Genomic DNA, 27685 nt, shown 5'->3' with positions numbered 1-27685 from the left:
ATTCCCCCCCTTTTCAACAGCCAAACGGTCATAATATTTGAATATTATGAAGGGGTATCGATTCCCTATGAAGGGGTACCGATTCCCTCTATTCTGGGCAACCTTTTTGAGTATAAAAATCATCCCCAAACGGCTCCAAAACTCCCCAGGCTATATACGACTTCAAACTCATTCCAAGCTATAAATACAAGCTGATGACACTTGAAGAAGCAAGAGAACAATTATCCAAGCAATCAAACACAAGAGAAGAGTTTTTCAATCTTATTTCATCTTTCTCTTGTAAATATTTTGTTCTTGAGAGCTCAATCTTGTAAACACCTACCTTAGAGAGGTTTTCTTGTTTACATTTCTTATCCTTTTGTAAAGGGGAAATGTTCTAGCTTAGCCCGTGTAAAAGCTAGGGAAAGGTTCCAGTTTAGCCCGGAAAAACTAGGGAGTTTGTAAGGTTACTCTTTATCCTCAAAAGAAAGAACAAATTAGTAAATTTGTTGGAAAATCCTTGGTGAGGAGCTAAGGTAGTGGACGTAGACTTTGATTGAGAAAGTCGAACCACTCTAAATCGTTGTGCAATTTTCTATCTTTCAATCTCCTTACTCTCTAAACACAAAACCGTTCCGACCCCTCTTTGCAAACCGTTCCGGTTGTCGATTCGAGCTTCCGAAAATCCTAACACTCCCTCTGGGTCATCGGCTAAAACATTTGTCTTTAGGGTTCTCCAAAGAAAACACGATTAACAGCGCATGCAAGTGAAGAGTAAAGAGAAACAAGCGAATGATAAAAAAGCTTTCACCTTTATTACTTCGAATCGTTTACAATAGCTTTGCCTTTGTTATTTTCCGTGTTTTCCTCTGTATTTTGTCTGTAAATCGTGTGTTACAATAGTGAGTTAATGGCTATTTATAGTGCTTGTGGATCCTATCTTTAGGAGTTTAAATCATAGTAGAACTCTATCCTATTTTTAGGAGTTTGAATCATAGCAAAATTCTATCCTATTTTTAGGAGTTTGAATCCTAGTAGGACGATCATTTACTTTACGAAAAGTGGGTTGATCGATACCCTATTTTTACATGATCTGCGTCTTTCCAAAGATGTGTCGAGTTCGGGAGTCGGTTACGGTCAAGGAAGGATTAGCACCCTTGAACCGCCCTTTCGGTACTATGTAATTTCCAGTTGTCTTTAATTAAGAAAGTTGAAAGTTTAAATTGAAAGGTAAAATAACGATCCAAAACTAACATTTGATTGATTGAAATTGTACCCTTAAGAAAGTAAAAAAAGCCATGTTAGATAAAATGGTAAGAAATTAATTAATTAATTAAATTAAAATGAAAAGAAAACAAATTAAGTAAAATGATAAAATGAAGAAAGCAAAGATAAAATAGTAAGTAAAAAACAAATAATAAAATATATAAAAATGAAAATGAAAAAGAAAATAAATAAAAAATAAACAAAATAATAATAACAAAATACGAATAATATATATATATAAAATAAATAAAAAAGTAAATATATATAAATTAATAAATTAAATGACGAAAAGAACATATACACATATAATGGTAAAAAAACCAAATAATGATCATTACAATATATATATATATATAGTAACAATACTAATAATGATAATAAGTAGTTAAAAAAGACAATCACACCGAAAAGGGAAAAAAGAAAGTAAGGTTTGGTGAAGTATAATTGACAGGAAGAAAAAATGATGAGGGTAGGGACAAAGTAGGTAGATATAATTAACTTGTGTAGAATATATATATATATATCTATATATATATATATATATATATATATATATATATATATAATAGTAAAATGTATATATAACAACAATAATATCAATAAAAAAGAAAATAATATAATATAATGATAATAAAAATATAGAAATTAATAGAAAATATATGTATAATATTATAAAATATAACACTTAAAATAAAAAAATCAAATATTTATTAATAATAGGTATAAAAACTAAAATATTTAAAAAGAACATACGCATATATATATATATATAACAAAAAAAATATATAAAATAATACAAGTAATAATACAAGAATAATAAAAAAAAAGAAAGGAAAAAATAATAATATAAAAATAAAAAATATACATATATATATAAATAATTAGAATAAAAGGAAAATATAATAGTAAAATAATAATAATTAATAGTAATATAAAAATAAAATGCAAAGAAATAATATATATATATGGGTAATAACGTATATAATAGATAAAAATTAAAAAGTGATAAATTAAAAATAAAATTATTATAGTATATATATATATATATAACTAATTAAGGGATTAAAAAAGGAATGTAAATTAAGTGGGTAAATGTCAAAGAACATCGAAGATTAAAACCGACAAAAAAAAGTTTTCCTTTTTTGATAGATTTTCGTACTCTCATTCCAAAAATGTAATTTGTTTTTGCGAAATAGCATATAGGGAGCGTAGATCTGAAATCAAAGTTTCGAAAAAAACTCCCTCAGGGTCATCGGCTAAAACATTTGTCTTTGGGGTTCTCCAAAGAAAACACGATTAACAACGCATGCAAGTGAAGAGTAAAGAGAAACAAACGAATGATAAAAAAGCTTTCACCTTTATTACTTCGAATCGTTTACAATAGCTTTGCCTTTGTATTTTCCGTGTTTTCCTCTGTATTTTGTTTGTAAATCGTGTGTTACAATAGTGAGTTACAATGGCTATTTATAGTGCTTGTGAATCCTATCTTTAGGAGTTTAAATCATAGTAGAACTCTATCCTATTTTTAGGAGTTTGAATCCTAGCAAAATTTTATCCTATTTTTAGGAGTTTGAATCCTAGTAGGACGATCATTTACTTTACGAAAAGTGGGTTGATCGGATACCCTATTTCTTACATGATCTGCATCTTTCCAAAGATGTGTCGGGTTCAGGAGTCGGTTACGGTCAAGGAATGATTAGCACCCTTGAACCGCCCTTTCGGTACTATGTAATTTCCAGTTGTCTTTAATTATGAAAATTGAAAGTTTAAATTGAAAGGTAAAATAACGATCCAAAACTTACATTTGATTGATTGAAAATGTACCCTTAAGAAAGTAAAAAAACCATGTTAGATAAAATGGTAAGAAATTAATTAATTAATTAAATTAAAATGAAAGAAAACAAATTAAGTAAAATGATAAAATGAAGAAAGCAAAGATAAAATAGTAAGTAAAAAAAAATAATAAAAATATATAAAAAAGAAAATGAAAAAAAAATAAAAATAAACAAATAAACAAAATAACAATAACAAAGTACGAATAATATATATATATATATAAAATAAATAAAAAAGTAAATATATATAAATTAATAAATTAAATGACGAAAAGAATATATACACATATAATGGTAAAAACACTAAATAATGATAATTACAAATATATATATAGTAACATACTAATAATGATAATAGTAGTTAAAAAAGGCAATCACACCGAAAAGGGAAGAAAGAAAGTAAGGTTTGGTAAAGTATAATTGACAGAAGAAAAAAAATGATGAGGGTGGGGACAAAGTAGGTAGATATAATTAATTTGTGTAAAATATATATATATATATATATATATATATATATATATATATATATATATAATAGTAAAATGTATATAACAACAATAATATCAATAATAAAAGAAAATAATATAATATAATGATAATAAAAATATAGAAATTTAATAGAAAAATATGTATATATTATAAAATATAGCACTTAAAATAAAAAAAATCAAATATTTATTAATAATAGGTATAAAAATTAAAATATTTAAAAAGAACATACGCATATATATATATATATAACAAAATAAATAATATAAAAATAATACAAGTAATAATACAAGAATAATAAAAAGAAAGAGAAAGTAAAAAAATATAATAATAATAAAATATTAAAAATATACATATATAATATAAATAAGTAGAATAAAAGGAAAACATAATAGTAAAAATAATAATAAATATAATAGTAATAATAAAAATGCAAAGAAAATAAATATATATATATATGGGTAATAACGTATATAAATAGAGAAAAATTAAAAAAGTGATAAATTAAAAATAAAATTAGCAAGTATGTATATATATAAAAAACTAATTAAGGGATTAAAATGAAAGGAATGTAAATTAAGTGGGTAAATGTCAAAGAACGAAGAAGATTAAAACCGACAAAAAAAATAAAAAAGTTTTCATTTTTTGATAGATTTTCGTACTCTCATTCCAAAAATGTAATTTGTTTTTGCGAAATAGCCTCTAGGGAGCGTAGATCTGAAATCAAAGTTTCGAAAAAACTCCCTGTTGAACTATGTTTCGATATAACAATTTAAGGCAAAATGGTTTTTGGACTTGAATTGAATTTACAAAATGTTTTTGGACTTAATTGAATTTATTCAAAGTTTTTAAAAGGTTTCAAAAATAATTCAAAATCAATTAAAATTCGGATTTGAGCCAAAAATATTTTAAGGGGTTTCAAGATTGCCCAGGGGGTATAGATTCCCCCCCAAGGGGTACAGATACCCCCCAGGGGGTACAGATACCCCCTGCAGGTTTTTGCCTCCGAGAAAAACAGAATGTCCAGGGGGTACCGATTTCCCCCCAGGGGGTACCGATTCCCCCCCTGTTCAACAGCCAAACGGTCATAATATTTGAATATTATGAAGGGGTATCGATTCCCTATGAAGGGGTACTGATTCCCTCTATTCTGGGCAACATTTTTGAGTATAAAAATCATCCCCAAACGGCTCCAAAACATCCCCAACGGCTATATACGACTTCAAACTCATTCCAAGCTATAAATACAAGCTGAGGACACTTGAAGAAGCAAGAGAACAATTATCCAAGCAATCAAACACAAGAGAAGAGTTTTTCAATCTTATTTCATCTTTCTCTTGTAAATATTTTGTTCTTGAGAGCTCAATCTTGTAAACACCTACCTTAGAGAGGTTTCTTGTTTACTTCTTATCCTTTTGTAAAGGGGAAAGGTTCTAGCTTAGCCCGTGTAAAAGCTAGGAAAGGTTCTAGTTTAGCCCGGAAAACTAGGAGTTTGTAAGGTTACTTTATCCTCAAAGAAAGAACAAATTAGTAAATTTGTTGGAAAATCCTTGGTGAGGAGCAAAGGTAGTGGACGTAGACTTTGATTGAGAAAGTCGAACCACTCTAAATCGCTGTGCAATTTTCTATCTTTCAATCTCCTTACTCTCTAACACAAACCGTTCCGACCCCTTTTGCAAACCGTTCCGGTTGTCGATTCGAGCTTCCGAAAATCCTAACAATTGGCATCAGAGCCTAACTCGTTAAGAAGGTTTAACCACCTTGAGACGATCCTAGAAGAAGCTCTACCAATTCCCGACACAACCGAGAAGATGGCTTCCACCTCCGGCTCGTTCCACATGGAAGACTCCCTACCAACGGACAAGCCTCCATACTTCATGAGACAACTATCATCATTGGAAGAAATTAATAAAGGTATTCATCCAATCCAATGATCTTGATGTATGGGAGATATCGAGAATGGCTACTCTTCTCCAAAGAAGAAGGAGAAGAAGCGGAGTGACAAAGAACGGAAGAAAGCTCAACTTATGCCAAGGCCATGCACATGTTGTTTTGTGCATTTGGTCCTGAAATCTATGAAGGAGTCTCTTTATGTTCAAGTGCCAAGGAGCTTTGGAATAAGCTCGAGGAAATCCATGGAAACAAGAAAGAAGAACCAACAAAGTGGTGTCTCTAATGGCTTATGAAGAGCCCGAGGTATCTTCTAACTCAAATGAATTTAATCTATACATTTGATGAGTTTACAAGATGCTTTTAATAGGTTATATTCGGAGTTTGAGACCATGAACTCCAAATATAAGAAAATGATTTCAAAATTTAAAATTGAAAACGATTTTCTTTTGAAAACAAAAATAGATTTTGAAAGCCAAATGAAATGTTGAAAAAGGATTTAGAGCTTTCAAAATAAAAATTGATAGTTTTGAAAAAAAAATTTGATTTAAAGTTAAGCTTGAATGCTTAACAAAAGAAAAAGAAATCATTTTAAATAATTCATTTAGTTCAATAATGACAATATGCTCACATTGTCATTATCATGGTCATTTGGAACATACTTGTCCTTTGAAGAAAGGAAAACGTTTTAAATTAGGAAAGTATGGGTTCCGAAAGGATCAAGGGGCATTGAAACTAACGTCCAAGGATCCAAGCAATTTGGATACCAAAATCTACTTAAATGTCTCTTGTAGGTTTGTGAGAGCAATGGTGATGAGAGTGATGATATTCAAGATGCTCTAGCCACACATGAAAAGGAATGGGTAACCTCTAAGCTTAATGCTTTTAATTTAGGTTATTTGGTTGCTCATTTGATTTTAAGCATGCATGAGTTTTGGTTTTAAATGATTATGCATCATTGTTTAATCTCATGTATGTTGAAAGATGATTATGAAATTTATTTTGAGAATTTTTAGTTCATCATAATGAATTTTGGTCAAAATTGGTTTTAAATGCTAATGATATCTCTCTAACAATTGATATCAAATTTCAAAATACTTTGATTTTATAAATTTAATTTTGGCCTAAATTTTAATGTTTATGCATGTGGTCTAAATGAAAATATATCTCTCTAGCAATTGATATCAAATTTTTAAAATTGCATAACATGTTTGGAAAACTTTATGCAAATGCACTTAATTTTAGCAATTGGTATTAATATCAAATTTCAACAATTGGTATTGCATAAAGTATTTTAGACTTGTATATATTGAATTTCATATGCTACAAACATGTTGTTATTCTTTTTAGAAATTTAAATTTTGTTTAAGTGTCAAGATCTTAAAATCTTAATTTTGTTTGGAATACATTATTGAGGGGGAGCTTTGATTTTTCAAATAATTTTTAAATGTAATTTACTACTTACTCTCCAAAGTATTTTAAACTTCAAAGATCGAATTATTTTTGATATAAAAAAAGGGGGAGAAGTTAGTTTGAAAAATTCAATTTCTTAATGAAAAAGGGGGAGCTTAACATTTTCATGTTTTCCAACAACTAGTATCTTTTTCATTAAACATTTTATTAAGGGGGAGTTTTTGCCAAAAATAATTTTTCAAATGTTTTGTTATATCAAAAGGGGGAGATTGTTGAACTATGTTTCGATATAACAATTTAAGGCAAAATGGTTTTTTGGACTTGAATTGAATTTACAAAATGTTTTTGGACTTAATTGAATTTATTCAAAGTTTTTAAAAGGTTTTCAAAATAATTCAAAATCAATTAAAATTCAGATTTGAGCCAAAATATTTTAAGGGGTTTCAAGATTGCCCAGGGGGTATAGATTCCCCCCCAAGAGGTACAGATACCCCCAGGGGGTACAGATACCCTCTGCAGGTTTTGCCCGAGAAAAACAGAATGTCCAGGGGGTACCGATTCCCCCCCCGGGGGTATCGATTCCCCCCTGTTCAACAGCCAAACGGTCATAATATTTGAATATTATGAAGGGGTATCGATTCCCTATGAAGGGGTACGATTCCCTCTATTCTGGGCAACCTTTTGAGTATAAAAATCATCCCCAAACGGCTCCAAAACATCCCCAACGGCTATATACGACTTCAAACTCATTCCAAGCTATAAATACAAGCTGAGGACACTTGAAGAAGCAAGAGAACAATTATCCAAGCAATCAAACACAAGAGAAGAGTTTTTCAATCTTATTTCATCTTTCTTGTAAATATTTTGTTTGAGAGCTCAATCTTGTAAACACCTACCTTAGAGAGGTTTTCTTGTTTACATTTCTTATCCTTTTGTAAAGGGGAATGTTCTAGCTTAGCCCGTGTAAAAGCTAGGGAAAGGTTCCAGTTTAGCCAGAAAAACTAGGGAGTTTGTAAGGTTACTCTTTATCCTCAAAAGAAAGACAAATTAGTAAATTTGTTGGAAAATCCTTGTGAGGAGCTAAGGTAGTGGACGTAGACTTTGATTGAGAAAGTCGAACCACTCTAAATCGTTGTGCAATTTTCTATCTTTCAATCTCCTTACTTCTAAACACAAAACCGTTCCGACCCCTCTTTGCAAACGTTCCGGTTGTCGATTCGAGCTTCCGAAAATCCTAACACTCCCTCTGGGTCATCGGCTAAAACATTTGTCTTTAGGGTTCTCCAAAGAAAACACGATTAACAGCGCATGCAAGTGAAGAGTAAAGAGAAACAAGCGAATGATAAAAAAGCTTTCACCTTTATTACTTCGAATCGTTTACAATAGCTTTGCCTTTGTATTTTCCGTGTTTCCTCTGTATTTTGTGTAAATCGTGTGTTACAATAGTGAGTTACAATGGCTATTATAGTGCTTGTGGATCCTATCTTAGGAGTTTAAATCATAGTAGAACTCTATCCTATTTTTAGGAGTTTGAATCATAGCAAAATTCTATCCTATTTTTAGGAGTTTGAATCCTAGTAGGACGATCATTTACTTTACGAAAAGTGGGTTGATCGGATACCCTATTTCTTACATGATCTGCGTCTTTCCAAAGATGTGTCGAGTCGGGAGTCGGTTACGGTCAAGGAAGGATTAGCACCCTTGAACCGCCCTTTCGGTACTATGTAATTTCCAGTTGTCTTTAATTAAGAAAGTTGAAAGTTTAAATTGAAAGGTAAAATAACGATCCAAAACTAACATTTGATTGATTGAAATTGTACCCTTAAGAAAGTAAAAAAAGCCATGTTAGATAAAATGGTAAGAAATTAATTAATTAATTAAATTAAAATGAAAAGAAAACAAATTAAGTAAAATGATAAAATGAAGAAAGCAAAGATAAAATAGTAAGTAAAAAAACAAATAATAAAATATATATAAAAATGAAAATGAAAAAGAAAATAAATAAAACAAATAACAAATAATAATAACAAAATACGAATAATTATATATATAAAATAAATAAAAAAGTAAATATATATAAATTAATAAATTAAATGACGAAAAGAACATATACACATATAATGGTAAAAAAACCAAATAATGATCATTACAATATATATATATATATATAGTAACAATACTAATAATGATAAAAGTAGTTAAAAAAGACAATCACACGAAAAGGGAAGAAAAAAGAAAGTAAGGTTTGGAAGTATAATGACAGGAAGAAAAAATGATGAGGGGTAGGGACAAAGTAGTAGTAGATATAATTAACTTGTGTAGAATATTATATATATATATATATATATATATATATATATATAATAGTAAAATGTATATATAACAACAATAATATCAATAAAAAAAGAAAATAAATATAATATAATGATAATAAAAAATATAGAAAATTAATAGAAAAATATATGTATAATATTATAAAATATAACACTTAAAATAAAAAAAATCAAATATTTATTAATAATAGGTATAAAAACTAAAATATTTAAAAAGAACATACGCATATATATATATATATATATAACAAAATAAATAATATAAAAATAATACAAGTAATAATACAAGAATAATAAAAAAAAGAAAGGAAAAAATATAATAATAATAAAATATAAAAAATATACATATATAATATAAATAATTAGAATAAAAGGAAAATATAATAGTAAAAATAATAATAAATATAATAGTAATAATAAAAATGCAAAGAAAATAAATATATATATGGGTAATAACGTATATAAATAGAGAAAAATTAAAAAAGTGATAAATTAAAAAAATTAGCAAGTATGTATATATATATATATATATTATATTATATATATATAACTAATTAAGGGATTAAAATGAAAGGAATGTAAATTAAGTGGGTAAATGTCAAAGAACATCGAAGATTAAAACCGACAAAAAAAAGTTTTCCTTTTTTGATAGATTTTCGTACTCTCATTCCAAAAATGTAATTTGTTTTTGCGAAATAGCATATAGGGAGCGTAGATCTGAAATCAAAGTTTCGAAAAAAACTCCCTCGGGGTCATCGGCTAAAACATTTGTCTTTGGGGTTCTCCAAAGAAAACACGATTAACAACGCATGCAAGTGAAGAGTAAAGAGAAACAAACGAATGATAAAAAAGCTTTCACCTTTATTACTTTGAATCGTTTACAATAGCTTTGCCTTTGTATTTTCCGTGTTTTCCTCTGTATTTTGTTTGTAAATCGTGTGTTACAATAGTGAGTTACAATGGCTATTTATAGTGCTTGTGAATCCTATCTTTAGGAGTTTAAATCATAGTAGAACTCTATCCTATTTTTAGGAGTTTGAATCCTAGCAAAATTTTATCCTATTTTTAGGAGTTTGAATCCTAGTAGGACGAAAAGGTGTGCTGACACAACCTTTTTATAACAGGACTTCAACCAAACCCTAAACTCGACCTAAGGCCCAACTTTGACCCGACCCGGTCTAACCTAACTAGGGTCACCTCCCAAACACCCCCAATCAACGTGCACCATCCTCTGCCCCAACCAGCAACCACCTGAATTTGCCCCAATCATACATGCACGTCGACAACAAGTTACACGCAACCTGCAGAAACAAAATAATAAAGAAGAAAACAAATATCAATCATATTTTTCCAGTTGTAAATGGGTATATTAACCTATTCATTAATACTGTAATTCGATTCGAAAATCCTCCCGAAAAAAATACTATAACTTGCTTTTTGAAGCAATAACATTTCAAGGGTATTTTTCTTTTTATCTTTAATTTCAAGTATTTTTTTTGTTCTGTGTTTTCCTCTGTTTCAAAGTTTTCGAATCGCTGTAAATGCTAGGTTTTCTTTCTTTCTTTTCGTTTTCCAACAAATACATTAAATAAGTTTTTTCTTCTCATTTTCGAATAAAAAATAAGGAAAAATAAAATATTTTGATCTAATAATCAACCAACGAAGACTCAAAAGGGGACACAAGGAATATATATATTTGAAAGGATAAATGAAGCAAAGTCGTTCATCATCTCATATACGAAAGTCTTTGTAAAAAAGGTATCCCAAGGGGACAAATATTCAGGATTAACCTTATTTACATGAAAACAATGTAATTAATTCATGATAGAATTATTTCAATAATTCCCTTTATTTCTTCTTCTTTCAATGCACATAGTATGCCCCAATTATTTGAATTCTCTTGCAAAAACTTGATCACAACACTTCATCTTTTCTTTCTTGCAGGAAAGGTCCTCGTTATGCCCCCAGGATTTATTGAGATTGGGAAATGAATGCTAGTTATGTGTCTAGGAAGATAAATACGTGACTTTAAAGTCATAACTCTAAAAAAGGTAATGTTATGGAAATGTTATTTCTGTCTGTGAAGGTAAAAGTACAGATTTTTGTGTCTTGGGGGATAAGGGCATGACTTTATTGTTTCGAAGGGAGGTGATGTCAAAGTTCGATCTTTTGGTAATGAGCACACGCTGTGTAAGGAAATGAGTAAGGGTGTTCGACTTTGGAGGGAACACGAAAGGTTTAATCTTGTTCCTTGTCAACGATTTATAATTAATGGAGTAATAAAAAAACCTTTAATACATTTCATATTCAAAGAATTACAAGATTAAAACTTGATTTATTGCTCATAACCTAAAAAAGCCATAATTTCAATCAACAAAATATTTTTTGAGTATGTAAAGAACAAAAACACGTTCAAACAGGACAAAGTCAGTGCCATAAGGCTTTACGGCGGGTGGAAGAACTTCTTTTTAACTGGCCCCAGAATGTCTAATTACGAGTTAAAGGTCAATACCCCTAGGTCAAACAAAATCTAGGCCTTGCTTCTCAATGCCCCATGGATCTAGATGATGTCCCTCAAACTTCATATGTCGCTAATATCATGTCCATAACTCTCAATTCTTTTCTAGGAACGAATGGGGTGACTTCATCTTACCTCAAAACTTCTATCACAATATTTGTATACCATGTAATACAATGTATATATGCTAATGTAAAGATGCACATGCAAATGATAACACTTTTGAAATTTATTAATAATTAATATTTTCTAAAAAACTTTAGGGATTAATATATTATTGATTCACAATACTTTAAATCGACAATGCCTCGCTTAAGCGATTGACATTACCAATGGAGATTTCATAATGAGAAGAACTCATCTGACAGAGGGAGAGAAGTTCATAATGCGAAAACTTGTTCGACTTATTGCTCGATTCACAACACTTTGAATTAGCAATGCCTCGTTTTGAGGGATTGATATTGGATTGATATTTCCGATGGAGAGTTCATAAAGAGAAGAACTCATCCGACAGAGGGAGAATAAGTTCATAAAGAGAAGAACACGCGACTTGAAGAGCAGAGATTGAGCTAAAAATGACGCTCTATTATCTTTGCTTCATTCCCATTTCACAATAATAAGCAAAGAGGGACATCTGTGAGCACCATTTTATTTTTTTACACTCAACCCCTTTTAATTAAAACCCAACAAGACCCAAATATAACCCAACCCTTTTTAATAGGGCTTCAACCAAACCCTAAACCCAACCCAATCTAACCTAGCTATGGTAGCTACCCAAACCCCCCAATCACGTGCACCCCCTCCTCTGCCCCACCAGCAACCACCTGACTTTGCCCCAATCATCCATGCACGCCGGCAGCAAGTTACACGCAACCTGTAGAAACAAGGCAAGAAAGAAGAAAACAAATAGCATTATATTTTTTCAGTTGTAAATGAGTATATTAACCCATGCATTAATACTGTAATTCGATTTGAAAATCCTCCCGAAAAATACTGCAAGCTGTTTTTGAAGCAATAAATATTTCAAGGGTATTTTTCTTTTTTTATCTTTAATTTTGAGTATCTTTTTTATTGTTGTGAGTTTCCCTTTGTTTCAAAGTTTTCGAATCACTGTAAATGCTAGGTTTTTTTTCTTTCTTTTCGTTTTCAAACAAATACAGAAAATAGGTTTTTTCTTCTCATTTTCGAATAACAATAAGGAAAATTAAAATATTTTGGCCTAATAATCCCATTGAGCCTATTTTGCAATAAATATAAGAAAATAAAAGAATTAGATCGGAGTGTACTTGAGTCGAGGGAGCGTCGCCGGAGTTCAGGGTAGTCTGTTAGGATCAAGTCATTCAATTTTTGAACAACTTCCCAGTGGGTCACCCATCATTGAATTACTCTGATTCAAGCACGTTTAACTATAGAGTTCTGAAGTGAATGGTCAAGATTCATTCTTAAAACCAATTGGTGATAAGTAGGTGGGCCAATTCAACTTCATATCTTTGTAGTGGGTGATTATTGGTTTCCCCCAAGCCAAGGTGGATTCTTGTGAGGCACCCCCAAAGTTCACCACGACATTGCAGAGCTCCACATCTATAGCGTGTTGTGAGCGAGCCTAGGGGCTTCGCACGATACACGTGGGCCTCGGCAGGTTGGGCTGTCAAGCACTTGATATCGCGCCCATACACGATAGAATCTCTAAGGGTGATCGTTGGACCCCATAACCCAATATAGTCAAAACATTTTGAGTCGGTTTTAGGGGGTTTTCGATGTTTTTAGTCCTAAAACGGGTTCTATGAGGCTAGGTTTAGGTTCGGGGAGAGTTTCGGGTCATTTTAGGTTTTTCGACCGCCGTGTGTGGCGGCCAGAGGGGGATCAAGGCAGTCTACCTACTATCGGTCGAGGGAGAGGAGAGAATTTTGGAAAAAAATTGGGTTTTTTTAGAAACTCAACTAAAATGAGGGAAAAAATCAAGTTGTATTTATAGAAAAAAATAGGGGTAAAATCGAGTTTAAACCCCTGTAAGTTACGAGCATTTTTGTAGTTGGTCCCTGCAGGGACCAAAACTTCTATTTTACCTTTCTTCTGTGCATGCCTTATATTTTTGGGTTATTCATGTTTTGGTCCCTGTTATTTGAGCGTGTTTTTGCATTTTGGTCATGTAGGGCTTAAAACTATAATTTTCCCTTTTATTTGCCTATTTTTATTTATTATGATGAAATTTTTGTTTCGTCCCTGCAAGTTAGCCGTGTTTTTGCATTTCAATCATGTGTAGTGACCATTTAATTTTTTTAAATTTATGTGGATCGATTCTATAATTTTCCCTTTTTATTTAACATATTATTTTTAGGCTTAAATAAAATGAAAAATTGATTTTAGGTCCCTATAGTTTACTTGTGTTTTTGTATTTTACACCCTAATCTGTTTATTTTTATTTTATTTCGATTTAGTCTTCAAATTTCAACATGTTTCATTTTAGCCCCATTGTATGTTTAATTTATTCCCTTTGAGTTTAGTAATTTAATATTCATGCAATTAGGTCCTTATATTTAGGTTTATTTTATTTTTATTTTATGTTGTTTTTTTCTGTTTTAATTTTTTAATTTTTTAATTTTTAAAGTAATCAAAGAGTCAACAACTGACCTTGGAACATGTATAGACAGCCAGCGTCAGCCAATTCCAATTCTCCAGAGAACCTTTATGACAAATGTCAGCTTCTTCTTGAAGAAAATATATTAATGGGGGCATAAGCTGCAGTTCAAAGTGCCTTGAAGAACCACAAAGCCCGCAATTCCCGGCATTTCCCACCTCTGCTGTAGCCAGGAGAGGTTTCCCACCAAATGCATATCTGAGAACAAAAAGATCAGTGATATAATACTCTATCAGAGACATGAAAATGTGTATCTTTATTTTTTTCACAATTCTTTTCCCTTCTACATGCAGTGAGAAAAATGAAATGTAAAGTAACAGTGCCCATCTCAATTACTAATCATCAATGCTATCTCTCTCTGCAATAAAAGTATGATTTCTTCCCAGTTTATTCTTTATGCATACATTCTCTTTTCTTTTCCTTTCTCAACAATTTGACCAGGGTTCAGTAAGACAACAAAACTAACAGTGTTGTAAGATCCGTTCATAACAAAGGCCTAACATGAAGAAATCATGTATAAATTTTAACGAACAATATGCCAATATATAAAAATAATTACCTGAAACATTGCTCTGGAGATGAACCAATTGTTTCTTGAACTTGAGATAATTTCTGTCAGCATTCAGAGCCGTATCATACTCATAATTTTCAGCTTCCCATGTTTCTTCGTGTCCATGATCATCGGCATCACCTTCTTTCTCTGACTGAAAGTGACAAGTGATTTGAACACACAGAAGCAAAATTCTTTGATGATGAATCCATCTGACTATAAATGTAGAAGCATGGCATTACTGCAACAAGGGAACAAAACGAATCAAGCAAAATAATTTTTGCACAACAAAACTGGTATACAAAATGTGAGGAAGAAATTTAGATGGCAATTCAATGTAACTATCCAAGACACAACAGTACAAGAAACCAAGTAAAGCCATTATATGAAACTGAAAGGATGGGAATGCAGTGTTTGAAGACTAGGATGATACTGTAAACCAATGACAATTGTAGAAAACCTTGTAGAGTCCAAGCTATCGCATACAAGTGTAAGTATATAATGGAATTGAGATGTAAAACAAGATAATAGGGCAACCTCACCTGGTGTATCAGTAACTACCCTTCTTGTTTGTGCAGTTAAAGATGAATTCTTCATAGCACCCTCAGAGTTCCGGTTGCTATTTGTCTTCTTGGGCTCAGAACTCAAGCTAGCTGCTTCAGAAAATGCTTTACTCAAGTCCTCCAAATCCACATCCTCATCACTCAAATTCTCCCACCAGTTAGTTTTTGAAAGAGAAACAGTAGATGAAGCTGCAGGAGGTTTGTCCACAGTAGCAGAGGAAGCTGATTCCTTTGATTCAGTTTCCACTTTCTGAATTCGAAGTGCTCGCCAACTTTATGGTTATATTTCATCAAACAAAGCATACACCTAAGTGGTCATTATTCTGGTAAAAAAAGAGAACATACACTTGATTAAAGTTTGCATTATGATAGAGAAAGGAACCTGAGAGGCGAGCTACCACAATTTGGTGTCACACAACCAAAAACTAGAAGAAGACGGTCTTCAATGTTCAAAGCTCCACTTGAAACTCAACATAAACCTTAACCAGGAATTTTGCAAAAGCGCAATAAATAATGGGATTCCCATGTTTAAATAAAATGAAGGGAAACATAAACCTGAGCAACAAGACAGAGTTTACTCCCACATAGAGTGCAGTGAAGGAGGGTGGGGTTTAAGTTCAAAGCCTCTATAGGAAGAGGCCAATCCTGATAAAAACAAAGTTAAGGCATTGAACTGCCAGAGGACATCAACACATACGAAAATGAAAAGAGAAATAGAAAAGAAGTACAGGGAGTCCATCAATTTTGGTACTATAATGATCAGAGGGCTCTCACGGTTATCCTCAGCCCAAGGACCCAGCAAGCCTAGCATAACACCGCTCATCAAGTCAAGGACGTCACTTGCGGTGTCAACAATTTCACATCAACGAGTAGAATCGAAGCCTAGCCTTTGATCCAAGCTCTTTTTTGCCGCATGGAGAATGGACAGACATTACAAAAACTATATCTCGAAAAAAGAAGACATAAGAAAAACTAGGCCTTTGGTCATTCACTTCAATTTGATTCGGTTTATGTAGTCTGTGCGGCTCGATTTGACATTAGGATTTTGAGCTCGGTTTGGATAAAAATTATTTAATTTTTTCTAATTTTTTATTAAATTATTTCCTTGATTAAATTCAACTTTTTAAAAATATTTAATTTAACTTTCAACGTTTTAAAAAAATAATCAGTATTTTCTATAAAATAATATAAAAATACGAACTGGGTATTAAACTTTTAATATTATTGATATATTATTTCACTTAATAATTTATATATACTTCATAATTTTTTATGTTATCTAATGTGAGTAAAATTTAATTCTACTTAAAAAATTAATTTTTTAATTCGAGTCGACTAAAAAAATTTAAATTTAAATCAAGTTGTAAAATACAACTTAAATAATTTTATTTTTTAAAATAAAAAGATCGATTTTCAAGTATAAATCGAGTCTCTCGTTATATATGATATATATATATCACACAAAAAATTATAATATATATATATATATATATATATATTTATAGTATACGGTAACACTCGCGGAGTCATCGTATATCTAATGGTGTCAATTGAAAAGGAAACAATTTTCATATAAATAATATATATATTTAATATAAAATTAAAAATTGACATCTCCTTTAAAAAGACTTTGACACGGAAATTGATCCAACTTTTTAAAAAAAACTATAAAAATTGTCACTAATATTTGAGTGAATTTTTATTTTTTTACTGAAGTTTCAAAAGTAACAAATTGATCACTAATCTTACTTGTAACAAAATGATTATTAATGTTATCAATTTGTAATAAAATGATCACTCTATCGTTATCTCCATCAAATTGATGGCGTGACAATATTAAAAAAAGATAAATATTTATTTTTTCCCTAAATTATTGCTAAAACATAAAATAAATTATTGAACAATGATTTTATATCTAATTTATCACATTAACCTTTTATTTTTTTATAAAAAATCCAAAAATTATAATTATACTTGAATAATTTTTTTAAATAAAAATTTATAAAATCATTCAATATGTAAAAGTTAAAAAATTAAAAGATCTAAAAAATACTAAAACATTGAGAGTTTATAACAAAATAAATTTCTAGCTCCACCTATGTGGTTATAAAAAATCATTTAAATTGGAATAAATCATATCATAATTTTATAAATATTTACAATCAAAGTTAAATAGAAACTCGAATATTCAATTCGACTTAAATTTTTTTAAGTCGACTAGTTATAAAATATGACTCATCAACTCGAATAACTCGAAATTCTTTTACTCGACTCAACTCAATCAAATGCTCACCCAATCTATCAACTAAATCTATTATCTGACAGTCAAATCTATTTACTCTGTCGGCCTAAAATAATCATCATCGCCTAACATCCAAGTAAATAAATAATTTTATTTAATTGATTTTTTTATCATTAGTATTATTTGTATCTTCAAAAATTTTTTTTTAAAAACATTTTAAATCAATAGTATTATTTGTATCTTCAAAACAATATTTAAAAACAATATTAAATACATCCTAAGTATAACCAGCAAGCCATTGACCTCTATAACCATGTTCAGCCGCAGCCCCAGGTTAGTGTTTAGGTAATTAGGTAAGTTAGCAATTGCCGGAGTTGATTGCATGTATGGGCGTCAATTAGGCGGTTCGAACTGGTTCGAGTTGAATCATTTTGTGTTTAGATTTAATTTAAGTTTACGATAATCATGTCAAAGTTAGGTATTAAATCGGGTCAATATTGAATTAGTTAATTTTTTTTAGGTTGATATCTGATCAATTTGTTTTTAATTTGAGTCAATCAATATTGATGAGCAATTTTTGTATCTGATCAATATCGAATTGGTTGATTTTTGAATTGAATAAATATCAGATAAATTATTTTGAATTCAGGTTGATCTTGAATCTTTGGTCAACTGAGGTTGATTTGAGTATGAGTCTAATTAAGTGTATATATATGTTATTGTAAAACGTGTCTTTTTGTTTGTCAATCTTATCATTTAGATTCAATTTTATTCCAATTTAATAACATTTAGGGATAATAGTTTAACCGAATCTACCTGTGAGATGTTAGAGTTTGACATTTTTCATATTTATCTGATCTAAAAAATTTGTGGTACTATGCCTATTCTGTAAAATAAATAAAAAAATTAATTAAAAATTGTATCATGATTAAAATTTTCAATTATATGCTTAATATTTAATTATAGATAAAATATTTTATTTATTTTTAAAAAATAATAAATAAGTATATTTAAATGAATATTCGTTTAGATGATTTTATAAATGATATTGTTTTAATTTTAAATGATAATTTAAATAAATATTTTTATATTATAAAATAAACTCTTTTTAATGAATTTAAGTAATTACCTTTTTTCATATATAAAAGAATTAAAATGATCTAGAAATTAATTCGGCTTTGGAAGGTTAGTTATTTGGTTTCAAAATAAAATATTGAATTGATAGGCCATGATTTAATTTAAAGTTAAAAATGAATTTAGTAATTTTATATCATTATTTAATAGAATCCAAAATGAAATATCAAAATAAATCATTATTTAAATGATCTAAAGATTAATGTAATATTTTTAGATCAATAATTAATGGAATTTAACATAGATATTAAATCAATATTAGAAAATAAAATAAAATTTACATAAATTTTAATATAACAAACTTGTTATGGTTTTATGAAATTAAAATTGTATTCTATAAAAATTATTTGATACATAAAAAATTAATTTTATTCTAGTTAGTTATATACTAAAATTCATTTAGATTCATTAATCATTAATTAATTGATCATCATCCGAATTTTAGGCTGAAATATTTATTAATAAAAATAATTAAATCAAATTTAAATCAAATAAATTAATATATATACACATATGAATTTGATCTTACAAGTTTATTATTTATCAGATTGTTAAAAAAATATAGTAATAAAAATAAAATATATATTCATTTCGACTAAATTAGTAAGTTAAAGATAAATTGATGTTCGATTCAAATCAATTTTAGATAAATTAAAATTGAGATATTTTTTTGTTCAAATTCATATTAATCTAATTAAAATAAAATCAATTATTGTTCAATTTGATTTATTTTAAATTTAAAATAAATAATCATTATATTTGAGTTAATATTAATGTTTGAATCAAATAAATAGACAGCTGCAAAACATTAGATATAGGTTTTTTTATAAGTTATTTATGTACAGAAAAGGAGGTTTATTTATATATAGAAAAGGTGGTAACAAATAGGGATGTGCATAGGATCCGAACTCGATGGGCTCCGACCCAAACTCAATCGGATCGGGTTTTTTATAAAAAAAATTGAGATCAGTTCGGGGAGGGTTTTTAAAGGTGATGTCAATTATTGTTCAATTTGATTTATTTTAAATTTAAATAAATAGTCATTATTTGAGTTAATATTAATGTTTGAATCAAATAAATAGATAGCTGCAAAACCTTAGATATAGTTTTTTTTACAAGTTATTTATGTACATAAAAGGAGGTTTATTTATATATAGAAAAGGTGGCAACAAATAGGGATGAGCATAGGACCCGAATCTAATCGGGTCGGATTTTTTATAAAAGAAATTGAGAGAGGTTTGGGGAGTGTTTTTTAAAGGTGATGTTCGGTCGGGTCGGATTCGGGTTTAGGGAGAAAAATACCTGACTCGACTTGAAAATAATTAATTTTACCTTAGAAATAATTACAATAATATTGTTTTATATATTATTATTTTTAATTAAATCACAATTTTTTATTAAATGAAAATAATATTTTTATTATTCCGAGTCGGGTTTGATCTGATTCGAATTTTATCATAAAAATCGGGTTGAATTCAAGTCGGATGGATGATACGTATTTTTCGGGTCGAGCCGTGTGAAGAATATAAAATTTTCGGATCAGATCGAGTTGACCGAAACCCAATCTATATTTATCCCTAACAACAACCACAAATAAAATCAACCCCTCAATTTCTTCTACCTCTATATTTTGCCACCAACCCTCTTAGCCGGATAATGGTTGGTTGGAGAGAATGAGCTGCTTCCACGTCATCTCCGACTAACTATTTTCTTTTTTAATTTCCTTTTTCAAATTTGTTTTGTTACTTTCCCAAGCAAATTATTTTAATTTTAAAGTTGCCTATAAATTAAACACACAGATTCCGCGTTCCAATCGCCGCTTTAAAAATGGATTAATCCCATTCAAAGAAAATATTACATTAATAGAAGAGAAAGCAACGCCCTCCCCCCTCTGCATAAATTACTCATAATCTTTTCAAAAAATTTATTCAGTCAACGGCGGTTGGAGGCTGGGAATGGAGGCGGGAGTTGCCTGCAATTTTAACTACCCGACATGGATCGAGTCGGAAAAGTTTGGGAGGATATCGGCTGGTTCTTTTTCGTTCGGTCGGATACCAAAGCAATGCCACAAGGTCCGGTTGGCTGTTTCAGCCCACTTTCCGCTTCAGACATCTTCTAATCGGCGGAGATCGGTCTCTTTCGAGGTTTCTTGCTCTTATTATAACAACTTTTCAGGTATTTTATTTCAACGGAATATAAATTAATTAGCATACTAGTTTTATAGTTCAGTTGATCATATCTTGTAAAATTGATTCAATTATTAAAGCCCTCTGTTTCTAAATCCTTTTTCATTATACGTTAGATTTCTTAAAACGGGCCAAATTGAAATAAAAGAAGGCCATTTTTAAAGGAAAACAGTCGGGATTCAGGAAAGTTCATTTGGTGCTATTTTCATTCTTGTTAGTAAAATCGGTAGGAAAGAAAATTTGGGTACCTTTACGAATGCCACTTTAAATTTATTAATATTGAGCTGACGATGAAGTCCTTTTTCTTTGATGTAAAGATTTTGCTGCAAGGTTATGTTAAATTTGCTAACATAACTATTTGTATTGTAAGACTTGGACCTTAGATCGTAATTCATTTTTTTTTTCTGCATTCTGTCAGTTGTCAATCTCCTTTTTTTCATGCTCCCACTTTTCTGCTAAGTATTACTATTTAATCTTTGTTGTATTTCATGTTGTTGTAACATACAATGGATGAAACTAACATTTTATGTTGATGTTGAGATTACCCAAAGTGAGGGCAATACAACTCAAAGCCTTGGTGGCTAAACTGTTCTTCAGAATTTTAAACTTCTACCATGCATATGAATATATGATTGATCCCCTATGATGGTATGTTTTAAAATGTTATTTTGTAGCTTCAACTGTGGAAACTGGGAGCGTCCACGCACCTTATGATGAATCTTTAATGTTAAAGGTATGATACAATTCCCTCTAGTTATTTTAAATTTTTTGTTTATAAGGTATGATATGGTGATTAAATACCTCCTTTTTTATTTCTATCTTTTATCTCTTCCATTTAGTATTTTGGCATCTATTTCTGGTAATATATATAGCTTTTAGTTAAAGCCTCAGATTTCTTCGGCCACTGTATCTTACACGATGTGAATAAAATTTGCAGAATAAGTCACTAGAGGTGAGCCGTATTTAAATGGACACAGTATATATCTTGTTGGTCAGTTTCTTTTTTCCAGGTCCTAAAAGTTTTGTTGTCAAGACTTATTTTCTCTGCTAGCTAAACTTTATGAACATGAATGTGCAGGATTAATGGGCTCTGGAAAAACTACAGTGGGAAGAATTTTGTCTCACGAACTTAGTTATTCATTTTATGACAGGTTTGTACTGATTTCTTCTGGCCACTGTATCTTACACGATGTGAATAAAATTTGCGAATAAGTCACTAGAGGTGAGCCGTTATTTAAATGGACACGTATATATCTTGTTGGTCAGTTTTTTTTTCCAGGTCCTAAAAGTTTAGTGTCAAGACTTATTTTCTCTGCTAGCTAAACTTTATGAACATGAATGTGCAGGATTAATGGGCTCTGGAAAAACTACAGTGGGAAGAATTTTGTCTCACGAACTTAGTTATTCATTTTATGACAGGTTTGTACTGTGAATTGTTAGTTAGTTCTTAGTTGTGAGTCCTATAGTTGCAATTTTCATTCTCCAACATGATACGGGAAAGAAGAAAAATAACATGCAGAAGCCATGGAAACATTCTTCTTGAACTTTCCTATTTCCTCTGTGTGGCAAATAGACCTCTATAGTTTGTAGTGTGGAATTAGTGGTCTTCGTCAAGAGCTAAGGATGGATATGGGATCATGCATTAATTGAATAAGTTAGGCATTGGTATGTTCAGATTAGACTCGACAATTTAAGGACTTGGTTTATCTAGGTTGAAATTAGAAGTGGTTCTCCTTCCTGGATTGTTGCCAATGTAATGGACTGCTAAATTGGCCTTTTATTGTGTCTCACAAAAATCCAATCTTCAGTGACGCATTAATAGAGCAGGAGGTGAATGGAATGTCTGTAGCTGAAATATTTAAGCGTCATGGGGAGAGTTTCTTCAGAAAAATGGAGGTAAGTCAGAAAACTCCCTTTCTGTATACACATATGCTTTCACTTCTTCACTGCATGTTATTTGAATAATTACGTGTGTGATAGTCATGTAGAGAAGTAAGCCATTATTTTCCTAAAATTGGAGGGTTGATTGTGCAATTTTTCATGGCAATATTTCTGGATCTGAGTGTTTGAGTCTCCTATTAGTTTAAATTTAATTTTTTGGCATGATGCCTTTTATTTTAAATTTATTTATTTTATTGAGTTGGTTTGAGGGTTTTTTTTAGCTAAAACTGAGTGGTCTACCTTTATGTGCTATGGCTGAAGATTTTAACTAATATTAATCACTTAAGTAGGATGTTTGCTGCTAGTCACATGTGGAATTGGATGATATGAGTTTCCATTGTAATGAAGACCTTATTTTAATTTTTTAACATGTCGAAAGCATGAAATTAGCTTATTTTGTCAGTAGAAACCTTCCATTAAGCCATTTACTATAGAAGATTAATGCATATATCCAAATTTGACCAATGTTCAGAAGTTGGTTTTGGCTGACTTTCATTAATAATATAAAAGAGGGGGGGGGGCACGGCTAGAGATGGAAAATTTCTGAAAGAAAAACACATGACAAATTGCTAACTGATAGAGTCTCTATCATCACTTATTCTAAGAATTTTTTTATGAAGATCTTTGTTTATTCCTACCTGTTTGTTATCAGATGTCAGTTATCTTTACCAGTTAATATGTGTGGTGAATTATGATACATTATGCATTTTTCCAATTGAACTGAATCTTTTACGTTCTTCCTGTATACAAGACTGAGATATTGCAGAGGCTCTCTTCAAAGAAACAGCTTGTTGTTTCTACTGGTGGAGGTGCAGTTGTAAGGGATGAGAACTGGTAAACGGGAATTTAATTAATACTGATTTTCCTGTCTCCATTGATTCAATTTTCTGTTGCATCAACCATAAAAGTCTGAAACTCTTTATTTGTTTATCAGGGATTATATGCAGAAGAAGGGGATTATTGTCTGGTTAGATGTACCTTTGGAAGCCTTGGCACGAAGGATTGCTGCTGTAGGTACCCATTCTCGTCCTCTTTTGCATTATGAACATGGTGATCCATATACGAAGGTAGTCTGCTACTGATTTAATTTGCTTTCCTTGTGTGCACTTGGTAGTTTTTTTTCCCTTTTACATTCTGTCCTTTTTACAGGCTTTAAAACGTCTATCTTACTTCTGGAGCATAGGGGTAAAAATTATGCTAAAGCAAATGCCCGGGTTCATTGGAAGGTATGCATAGTTAAACCCTTCTCATACGTAGCGGTCTATGTTATGCTTGGATGAGATCGAGCGTCTGTTAGCTGATTGCTTGAAGTGCATTAATGTTTGTTACTTCCAACTTGCTTACATTCTTCAAAGATACGAGATATTGTGTGATGGCTTTATCTTTCCTTCCTTTGTTTCTCTGTTGCATTCACCTTGTATCTTCATTTTGATGTGCTCATGTTTATATCTGGATGATATTTTTTCTTTAAACTGGTGTTCCGAATTTTCAGAAATTGCAGGCAAACTAGGTTATACAGATGTATCAGATCTTACCCCGACAGAGATTGCAATCGGGGTATTTTTTTTCTCTCTGTCGTATATATTCTTGGTATTATCAGATTAAGATGTTGGCTAAATGGCAGTATGATTCTGTCAGGCATTGGAACAGATTGAAGTGTATCTAAAGGAGGAAGGTGGCATGGTTTTGAAGAAGCTATAGACATGATGATTTATTCCGTTTTATTTGTGGCATAACATGTCGAATTTCCTAGTTTTGGTTTGGTTTTTCCTGTATGCCGGACAGCACTATATAGTTTATTGGTTACACGACTAAGTTGTAAAATTGCCAATGTATTGTGCCTAAATATTATGAATGCAATGTAATTTTTATGTTACTCGACGAATTATGTTTCTTTTTCTTTTCTGTTCATTGAAGGGCATATTGTGCTAGCTTTACTCGGTCTTGGCTTGAGAATTTGGCGGTAGTTGGATGCCTGTTAGTTATTGAGCCTAAGTTATTGTGCTGCAATGGGCCTGCTTTAATTATCTAAGAGTTATGGAGCTGTAAATTTAAACCTTTCTCCTAAGACACATAAGTGTGATGGGGCGCACCAGAGCCATGCTCCCATAACTTCCGGGTAACATACAAATGCTTTACACGACACTCTTACAAGCGAAGCCGGCTTTAGTGCATCCCTCAACTAGATTGGATCCTGGTTCTTGAATCAAGTCGAATTTCCATTAGAGAATCTCATGTGCCTTCCCATAATACCTGTTGATGAAAGGAGCCTGCAACCCGAAAAAATGTATACTTGAAAGTAATTCCATTTTTCAAAACAGAAAAACGTATATAAAGCACTTACCTTAACATTTGATACATCGGGTGTATCCGGTCTTCGAACAGGGTAGAACTTATAAAATCTCATGTTCTCGAATGCTGCTTTAGTGTCCTCGCTCATTTCTTCGAGGGCCTTTTTGCGAGCTTCTCTTGCCTATAAGAATGGAATTCGCCAAATGAATCAACCTATCCAAATTCATGTTCCCTAACCAAATCAAGAAGCAATGTTGCCTACAAATATACCTGCCGGTTAGCTTTTTTCGCTTCACGAACTTTTTCTTTGACAAAATCCTAAAAACCAAATGCATGCCACAGCTTGAACTAGCAGTTGATATCATACATAAAATCCACAGGATACTGATAGGTCTTCAAATTCAGATTCACCTTAAAAGAATCATTCTGATCTTTATCTAATTCATCTGCCTCGATCAGTTTATCAGTAAACTCCTGCAGATAGGTAGATATAGTTAAGTACGTAATTCCTATGACGACAGAATGCAACAACAAAAACGTAAAATGATTGACTAAAGTCTAATGCATAAATAACTGATTGTTGAAGAAAATTCCAAGATACCAATCCACATAATTTAAAAATCACCAAAAAGATCACGCTAATTAACCTATAGCATAGTATGATGAAAGAGTCAAGGCTTACATCAAGTTCGTCCAACTCCCAATCAAATTCACAAAAAGCCTGCAAGACCAGAAAGGATGTATCAATTTACATGATATTTTGCAGAGTAACGGCCTCAGTACTTATCCCAATAAAAATAGTTTTATGTTGTGTAGTCAAGGCATAATACACTCTACCACAACCCTCAAATCAAGATACTATGTTAAGGTGCAATGCATACCTCAAACAAGTTCCCTTTTTGTTTTCAATTTTTATCTTGAAAGATATATTTTCATTAGATCGACGGTTCATGATTAAAAAAAAAGTGGATCATCCCCAAAAGTACAAATGCACGTCTATGGCATGATTTTTTAGCAATTGACTCTTTGCTTAACTCATGCAAGCACCTAATTTCTGCCACAAACCTTAAGATGGTGCCTGCAACTACACTAAATGCAACACTTCATTACCAATGCATTGTAAGCTCAATCTCTACGACAAACTTTTTACAGCATATAAACAATTTTAATATCCATAAAATCAGGTCAGAATTAATTTTCTCAGAAAATACAAAAAACTTACCGGCTTCGGTTCTGCTGGAAAAATTATTTGAACCTCAGTGCTTTGCTCAAGCTCGTCTTCCTTCAAAGGCTGATAGAAATCTGTCAATGGCGACAGAACAAACAAAATTGCGATAAATAAGGTTTTTTCCCTTCTTTTTCTCACAGTTCTCTCTTTGACAAATGACAAGTCATCAGAATAAACAGCAGATATGCGAAGCAAATGCATAATCCAGCAATTTAACATACAGAGATATCTAGAGAACTCACACGGAAGACAATACTCGTATTTCTTGAGACGATCTATTTTCATTTTGTCGAGACGATTTTTTCTTTTAGGGTAAAAAGGGATATTTTGAAAACCACGTTAATTTTTAATTTATCTCTTTTAATTAATTTTTAATTTAAAAATAAATACGATTTAAAAACTTCTCGTTTCGAAAATTTTGAAATTCTTTTTACGTTAAAAAAATATTGTTCAAAGAGTCGCCACTAATCTTTGATTAGGGTATGATTGGGCACCCAAAAATGTTTTGTTATTTTAAATAAAAATTAATTTTAATTAAAACGACAAATTAAGGTATGCGTTACCAAAATCCAAGTTCGGGAGTCGGTTACGTGCGGAGAAGGATTAGCACCCCACAACGCTCTAAAACGGTACCTAATCGATTAATTAATGTCTTTGCAATGAATTTTACAAATTCCAATTTAATTTGATTTTTGATCTCATAAAACAAAAATGTAAATTTAAAACATTCAAAAGCACTCAAATAAATTAAATTGAAATTACCGAGTCGTTTTAGATAGATACAGAATGTTCGATTATTTACAAATATCGATACCAGATCTTAAAAGTTATAACAACATTTCCTCGATAAATTTAAATAAACGAACATTCCCTTTTCTTTTGTTCCCAAATTTTAGATTGATGGATCAATTTTTAGGCGTCACTTTCGGGATACACTTTTAATTTAAAATCATTAAAAGCGGACCTCAAATCAGTTATGATTGTCCACTTAAAACAATTTTAAATTAAAAGCATATTACCCTTAGTCTAATTATGTATTATGTCGAGTTATGCAAATGAGGTTTCATACATCGGAAATTAAAGATACATGCAATTAAATCTACATGGTTTTACACCAATTAAAATAATAAAGATATTTGAAAAACAACAAGAATACATTATATAAATACTACCAATACTAAATAAATA

General features: G+C 30.8%; 2 protein-coding genes and 2 pseudogenes across 2 annotated transcripts in view; 1 reads left to right on the top strand and 3 right to left on the bottom strand.

Moving 5' to 3' along the window:
* The window catches only part of LOC120196252 (probable ATP synthase 24 kDa subunit, mitochondrial), a 106779-nt gene extending 93475 nt beyond the window's left edge, over positions 1-13304 (bottom strand). The window contains exons 1-3 of the mRNA XM_039198099.1: positions 13282-13304; positions 12481-12597; positions 10403-10506 (exon numbers count right to left, since the gene is read on the bottom strand). Of these exons, the coding sequence (XP_039054030.1) occupies positions 10403-10506; positions 12481-12597; positions 13282-13304 (244 nt within the window). The remainder of the gene's footprint in view (positions 1-10402; positions 10507-12480; positions 12598-13281) is intronic.
* Positions 13305-14317: 1013 nt separating this feature from the next.
* On the bottom strand, positions 14318-16297 carry LOC120196243 (annotated as a pseudogene).
* A 4409-nt stretch (positions 16298-20706) lies between these two features.
* On the top strand, positions 20707-24784 carry LOC120196426 (annotated as a pseudogene).
* A 195-nt stretch (positions 24785-24979) lies between these two features.
* Positions 24980-26782, bottom strand: LOC120196232 (protein HEAT INTOLERANT 4-like). Its single transcript, XM_039198080.1, has 7 exons — positions 26740-26782; positions 26492-26571; positions 25952-25990; positions 25681-25743; positions 25540-25587; positions 25322-25450; positions 24980-25247 (listed from the first exon to the last, which is right to left on the bottom strand). Exons 1-7 carry the CDS (start codon positions 26780-26782, stop codon positions 25200-25202), a joined length of 450 nt encoding a protein of 149 aa, XP_039054011.1. The 3' UTR covers positions 24980-25199.
* Positions 26783-27685: the final 903 nt, after the last annotated feature.

Source organism: Hibiscus syriacus, unplaced genomic scaffold (genome assembly GCF_006381635.1).
Source record: "Hibiscus syriacus cultivar Baekdansim isolate YM2019G1 unplaced genomic scaffold, ASM638163v2 tig00004630_pilon, whole genome shotgun sequence".
NCBI classification, from domain to species: Eukaryota; Viridiplantae; Streptophyta; class Magnoliopsida; order Malvales; family Malvaceae; genus Hibiscus; species Hibiscus syriacus.
This window is presented reverse-complemented; position numbering and strand designations above follow the sequence as displayed.